The 6,757-nt window shown below is 45.0% G+C and overlaps 1 protein-coding gene across 5 annotated transcripts in view; it reads left to right on the top strand.

The window, feature by feature from the left end:
* The first annotated feature begins 70 nt into the window (after positions 1-70).
* Positions 71-6,757, top strand: part of LOC104498373 (cyclin-dependent kinase 11B) — an 11,797-nt gene continuing 5,110 nt past the window's right edge. The window contains exons 1-10 of one of the 5 annotated variants that reach the window (XM_010141736.1): positions 71-182; positions 831-946; positions 1,056-1,180; positions 1,752-1,890; positions 2,470-2,600; positions 3,754-3,876; positions 5,031-5,126; positions 5,224-5,352; positions 6,143-6,208; positions 6,693-6,748. In XM_010141736.1, the coding sequence (XP_010140038.1) occupies positions 72-182; positions 831-946; positions 1,056-1,180; positions 1,752-1,890; positions 2,470-2,600; positions 3,754-3,876; positions 5,031-5,126; positions 5,224-5,352; positions 6,143-6,208; positions 6,693-6,748 (1,092 nt within the window). In that variant the 5' untranslated portion in view covers position 71. Of the gene's footprint in view, positions 183-830; positions 947-1,055; positions 1,184-1,751; positions 1,891-2,469; positions 2,601-3,753; positions 3,877-5,030; positions 5,127-5,220; positions 5,353-6,142; positions 6,209-6,692; positions 6,749-6,757 lie in introns of all 5 variants that reach the window. The other 4 variants (XM_010141737.1, XM_010141738.1, XM_010141735.1 and 1 more) reach the window with 4 other exon arrangements.

The raw sequence follows: 6,757 nt of genomic DNA, 5'->3' as shown, positions 1-6,757 counted from the left end.
GGGCCGGGCCGGGGTTTGTGGAGGTTTCATTAACGCCGTGCTCTTTTTCAGAGGTTTTTTTTTTAACTCAAATGGGTGATGAAAAGGATTCTTGGAAAGTGAAAACTTTAGATGAAATTCTTCAGGAAAAAAAACGGAGGAAGGAGCAGGAAGAGAAGGCAGAGATAAAACGTATGAAAAATGTAAGCGCTGCCTTTCGGTGTCCAGGCATTTCTGATGAACCCGCGGAGCTTCAGGGCTTCAGTAAATCCTCGTTTTCGGATGGGAATGAGGCATCTGGCCCTGCCCGCGGGGGGGTTGTGTGTGAGCTCTGCTCCCAGAGTTTGACAGAAGGATGGTGCTTCGCCAAGATGTCATTGGCCTGATTGTGCTTTGGGTCAGCTCTTGGCTAGAAAAAGTAACGAAACTGATGTGATTAGTGAAGGTGCTGTTCAGGTGACAACCTGTCAGAGATTTTATAGAAGAATGGGTTTAAATAATGGATCCTGAATTACTGTTACGTTACTCGATTGTTTTGGTACAGCTCTGTAATAACATTCTTTTGGGAAAAACCCCACAATAGTTAGTGCAGTCCTCATTAATTGTCATTTAATTCTGTGTAATTACATGGAATTTACAGCAGTTCAGCTGTAACTGCAGTCACACTCCGTTTGGCTGCTCACTGCTGTGACGTTTCTGCCCCATCAGTTAGTGTGTTCTGCTGGTGTGACCAGCTGGGGGTAGCTTTTGAGCCAGGACGGGAAGAGCTGGGCGCTACTTCACTCTTTTCATTCTGTGACATAACAATTAATTGTATTTTGGCTCTGCCCTTTCCTGTGTTCCTGTCACAGTCAGATGACAGGGATTCAAAGCGGGATTCTCTTGAGGAGGGGGAGTTGAGAGATCATCGCATGGAAATAACCATCAGAAACTCACCTTACAGGAGGGAAGACTCCATGGAAGACAGGTGAGAGCAAGAGAATAAAATACCTTCTTTCCAAAATGAGAGAAGAGGAAATAACACGCAGTCTGTGTGACGGTGCTTCCTCAGCGCGTTGATTTGTCTTGTATTTTAGAGGAGAGGAAGATGATTCCTTGGCTATAAAACCACCACAGCAAATGTCGCGGAAAGAGAAAACCCACCACAGGAAAGATGAGAAGAGGAAAGAGAAGCGCAGACATCGCAGTCATTCAGCAGAAGGTGGTTGTTGCTGCGTTTGGGTGACGTTTCTGGTGGCTTCCCCCGGCGAAGCCGACAGGCACTGTGTAGAGAGTAGATACGTGCAGTGGAGGGGACGTGTCAGGTGGATAAGGCAAAGGGGTTTAAACTTATTTCTTTGGTTACGTTTAATGCCCTTGTGGGAACGGCAGGGGTCTGTGCTTGTGTGAGAGGGCAGAGATCGCTTGGGACAGGGACATGGCGTCTGCCTTTACTCTTTGAAGTCTGTCAGGCTTCTTCCTGGCTTCACCGAGTGAGCTGAGCTATGATCTTTGTACCTGACTGTAAAGGAAAAAAATACCCTTTCTAGAGACATCTGTGTTTCATTCCTCTTACTGATAGCCTTTTCCTGTTTTTAATGCAAGTATTTGTGCAAGATCTTACAATCTTCTAATCTTCCACCGCCTTTTCAGATCAGGACTCTTCCACTAAATAAGAGAGAACATGGCAATAGGTTACCTTAACTTCCATCCTTCCTAGTCTTGGTTTTTAAAAATAAGAGCACGAAGTATTTTGAATAGTAACACTCCAAAATTCACTTCTGTTTGTTTAGGGAAACATGCCAGAGTGAAAGAGAAAGAACGGGAACATGAGCGTAGGAAGAGGCATAGAGAAGAGCAGGATAAAGCCCGTCGTGAGTGGGAAAGACAGAAACGGAGAGAAATGGCGAGGGAGCATTCCAGGAGGGAGAGGTACATCCATCCCTCCCTCCCTCCCCTGTGACAACCGACAGAGAACAAACAGCTTCCTCCTCTAAATCCATCCCTAACCTCTCTTTGTTCTGAAATAACGAAAGAACGCAGAGCAAAAACGTGTGAGGTCTGGTACCAGTGCCGAGCTCCCGTGAACGTGTTACCACGGAAAATGTTCTTGCCTGTAACTGCCTGTGTCAGGGGCTTCATGACAACAGCTATTTCTAATTAAGAATATTTCTAATTCTTTGCCAGTGTTTTACTGGAGTGAAAAAACAAGAACAAAGCACGAACCAGTTTGGCGTAGTATCAGGGGATTTATTAACTGAACTTGCGTAATTTCTGTTTAAGTCCTGATAAGGGGTAGAAGCTCACGTGTTTTAGAGCTCGTGGTCTTTGTCTTTGAAAGCTGTTTCTAAAGGGTCACCTGAAAAGCTGCCCCTGGTTTGGACGGGTGTGCAGGCAGCGGGTTGCTGCTAATCAAATCGAGTGGCCCTGTAATTTGTTAGAGTGAAACAGCTTTACTTCATGAGCTGAACTCGTAATGAATCGTAACGTCACAGAGTAATTATTTTCTAGAGATCGTCTGGAGCAACTTGAGCGAGAACGAGAGAGAAAAATCAGAGAGCAGCAAAAAGAACAACGGGAGCAAAAAGAGCGGGAGAGGCGAGCTGAAGAAAGGCGTAAGGAACGGGAGGCCAGGAGAGAAGGTAACGCTCTCTGTGAGAACGCTGTTTGGGCTTGCTCTCTGCTGCCTGGAGGCGGAAGGGAGGTGTAGGGAGTGCTTGGTACTTAGGGCAGTGCCAGAATTTAAAAAAGATTAAAGCGGATGGACCTTCTACGTGGGAAGGGGGAAAAAATCTGTTAAAGTCTGTGTGGGGGAATAAACGATGTCACATGCCTTAAATATCACGGCGTGTTGATAGTCAGAAGGTCTGTCTTTGCCTCTCTCCATTGGTCTGGTTTCGTGTAGAAACCAGGTTTATGTAGCTGACGTCGTCTGTGCGTGCGTGTGTATCTGTCATGATCCCAGTCGCTTCCAAACTCTTTGGCTGAGTCTAACCCAGTCTGATAGAGATTGAAGTCTCAAAACTAAAAGTTTTAGGGATTTGGAGAAATAAATTCCAGTGGGAGGGAGACAGCTCATGTAAGTGCTTCAGCCAAGAAAAAGGCTGTAGTGGGAGTTGAGCGGGGAGGATCTGGTAACCGAGCACTTTAAGTTAACCTCTGCACACGAACCCTCTTCGTGGAGTACCAGGTACTTGCAGTCTAAGTTCAGAGAGTTTTTGGTCAAAGGTTCTCCTTTTGTCCCAGCTGTCAGAGGTAGAAGTCAGAGCCAATTCCTGTGATGGAGGAACAGAGATGGTTCAAGAGTAGCAGAAGACGATGCATTTGTTGCTGTGCTTTGTAGTTTGGCTCAGACCAAACAGCTCCTTTCTGTGCTTGGTAGTTACGCTGATACCGCTCAGTCTCTCTAGACTTTCATTGTAGTTGTTTTTATTGCTCTCAATGTTCCGTCAGCTCCTTGGAAAACACAGCTGGTTTTATTCTTCTGTGTAACTTCTTGGTCTGTCCACTTCTTCCTCCGGCACGAAGCCTTAGTTTCAGGGTGTTTACTCTAGTATGTGGGCATCTTGCTTCTGTTTTTCTGGCAGCACCTTTCTCCAAGCAGAACAAACCCGCATCTTGCTGTGCATGAGGTGAATCATAGTCTTCTGTTCTCCTAGACAGAATCAGGTTCCACTCCTCCCCATTAACCCTTTAGTTTGGAAGGAGAAATGAAGGGTATGCGAGGTGGCAGATGGAAGTGTTCTAACTAGGGCAGTGAGATGTAACAATTTCTTCCGGTTTTGTTTTCACTAGTTTCTGCACACCATAGAACAGTGAGGGAAGAATATGGAGACAAAGTAAAAATGAGACCCTGGAGTCGCAGCCCATTACGACAGCAGAGAGACAAGCTTGAGCAAGGAGATAGCAGGAAACCAGGTAGCACTTGACACTTTATCCTGTCTTTGCCTGGGGCTAGGAGGAGCCGCTCTGGGGCAGTGTTTGCTGTCAGTAGTAAGCTGTTTCCCTGGTACTCTGTTGAATTGGCCACGTCACCCATGGAGGCATGACTCTGGATAATCGTGAATACGTACGTGTGCTGTTCGCTAAAACAATGCTGGTTTTGCAGGTAAATGTGCAAGTGACAAATGGAATGAATCTTTCCTTTCTAGAGCAGGCATAGTCATTTCAAAAGTTTCAAAGCAAGTTACTTCATACAAGGATGAAAGAAGCAGCTGACCGAATTTTTAAAAATTTTGTAGTTTAATTCCCTTGCAGATTAAAAAGGGATTTTTTGCACTAGCTCTGGTGGGATTTGTTGTTAGGAACTAAGCTCCTGGAGAAGTTACCTTCCAGGGATCGGTATAGTTTAAGCATCACTGATATTGCCATCTCGTAGAAGAAAATAAACGCTTAAGGCAGTGTTCTGGTTAGATGGTGAATTTTGTTCTCTAAGCCAGAAAATGGTCCTTCCCATGCCTAGGTCCTGACTGTGAGCAGAGGAGTTGCATGACTGACATAAAAGTGTCTTTGGTTAAGAAGAAAAGCTCTGTGTCTGCTTGTTAATATGTGTACCTGTACAAATAAGTGTAACTCTTTCAAGCGGGCTGATTGCAGCGAGTGATCAGCCGAAATTCCGGGTGGAGTCGGGCAGTAAGTGCTGTGAAACTGCTGCTAACGATCAACAGCGACTCGTAGGTGGTAGTTGGTGGTGGTCCAGAGGGACTGCCCCCAGCGCGCAGTCAGCTCTGAGAGAAGCGCTGCGTGTGCACACCGTGGTGTGGTGATACTTGATAACCAAGTTACTTCAGGTTTTTTTAACGAATCTTAGAGGGGTTTAGGTATGTATCACGTTTAAAACCCAAAAGATCCATATTCCACATTTCTGGCTGTTGATCCTGCACCACGGCCATTCAGAAAAGCCGTTTGTCTGCTGAGTGGAGTGTGAAGGTTTTTTTAGTGCTCTGTATTTCCAGGGCAGGATGTTCAGCACCAGTGTAATGGCCAGAGAAGTAAAGCGGTTCTCCGGGTATTCAGAGGCTTAGCGGTGATACTCATCAGCACCCTGTTTGTAATTTGTGTGGTCTCAGCAGTAAAAGAGGAGAAACCGGAAGAGAGAGATCCTCTTTCAGACTTGCAAGACATCAGTGACAGCGAGAGAAAAACCAGCTCGGCGGAGTCTTCATCAGGTGATTGAATGCAGTTTAGTGGATGTAGTTAATAGCACAGTTGTCTGTCGTTAGAGCGGGTGCCTGCTTAGTTATGTGTTTGGTTATTCCTGAGCAGAATCTGGGTCAGGCTCGGAAGAGGAGGAGGAAGAGTCTAGTAGCGAAGGCTCTGATGAAGAGGGAGAGGAAGAGGAGGAGGAGGAGGAGACGGGAAGCAATTCCGAGGAGGTGTCTGAGCAGTCAGCTGGTGAGTAACAGAAAGTGGGTCCTACAGCGGCGTGTTACGATGTTGTTTCTCGTTCTTTCTGTACTGTTTTATTTGAACATTTTCCTTTTCTCTTAGTCTAGGATAGGCTGAGACCTCACAGGTCAAGATAACTAAAAAGAAAAAAAACAAGTACAAGTCATATTCTATCCTTTTATATAGAGGTAATACTAACTATTTGTCTAAGAAGCCAGGTCAGAAAACCGAAAGTCCTTTTTGTCTTCCTAAATAGCATAAGGCTTGACAGTTCAAGCAATCTTGTAGCGTAAGAAATATTCTGGAGAGAACGATTCTGCACTTACTTGTGGGGCAGTGAAATACAATTATCTCCATCATTTTGAATTATTCTCAGATTTTTTTTCATGCCTGTACAAGCAAAAGAACGTAATAAAAAAGGTTCAGTGACAAAGTCTACGTACGGCCGTTCTTTTAATCAGTCAAGAAAAGGCACAAAAGCATCCTCTGATGGCTGAGTGTTTTTCTTTACTGTTGATTACAGTTAATAAGCAAGTAATCATAAGTTTCCTGTCGTAATTTTTGCCCCAGTCCCCGCATTCCCAGGTAACTGGTAAGGATCGCATTCCCTGCTGGGCGCAGTTCTGTGGCGTTAAGGGGAAGCGTTTGCTTTCCGAGTGAAACAGAAGTACAGGGTCACTGACGAGAAGGTGAAGGCCTGGCCAGTTAGATGAGTGTTTCCGTAGTGAAAAATTATCTTAGCAGGAGCTCCAGAAGTGTTGAGCTGATTCAGCTGAACTTGGATTCTGTTTTGCAGAAGAGGTGAGCGAAGAAGAAATGAGCGAAGAGGAGGAACGGGAGAATGGAAACCACATCCCAGTTGGTACAATGCAAATGCTGAATATTTACAGAAGTGTTTGGCTGAATTTTTGCAGCCAAATAAATCTGTTTCTACAGATACTTAAAAATATTTCAAATGTATTTCTTGTGGCAGTTTTGCCATCATTCTAAAGCATCAAATGATGGGCATTTTGGGGCCATTCTCGTGTCGGAATCAGAAAGTCCTTGCACTCAGATTGAGATTTACTGGGTCAGTTTTCTCCTTCGTTCTGTTAAAGGTTTATTTTTCTGACATGCTGTATTTACCGCTGGAAATTGTGTTTATGTGATTGTGAATGAGTTCTTGAAAGCAGCATCTCTGCACAGAGGGGAAACAGGTCTTGTTGATCCTTCCTGTTACAGTGACTTTAAGTCGCACACCTCTCTCACGTGTAGTGATCAGTGCTTCACCACCCTCGTTTGTCTAAAGCTGGACTTAATTGTTGCAGACGTCTCCCTCTTTCCACGACTGATTCTGACTTTTAAAGTTACAGAGTCGAGGTTTGACCGAGATTCAGCCGGTAGCGAAGGAGAAGAGGAGGAAGCAGGGGAG

The sequence above is a fragment of the Buceros rhinoceros genome, unplaced genomic scaffold (assembly GCF_000710305.1).
Source record: "Buceros rhinoceros silvestris isolate BGI_N320 unplaced genomic scaffold, ASM71030v1 scaffold43528, whole genome shotgun sequence".
Lineage (NCBI taxonomy): Eukaryota > Metazoa > Chordata > Aves > Bucerotiformes > Bucerotidae > Buceros > Buceros rhinoceros.
The sequence above is the reverse complement of the archived record's forward strand: the minus strand, read 5'-3'. Positions and strand labels throughout refer to the sequence as shown.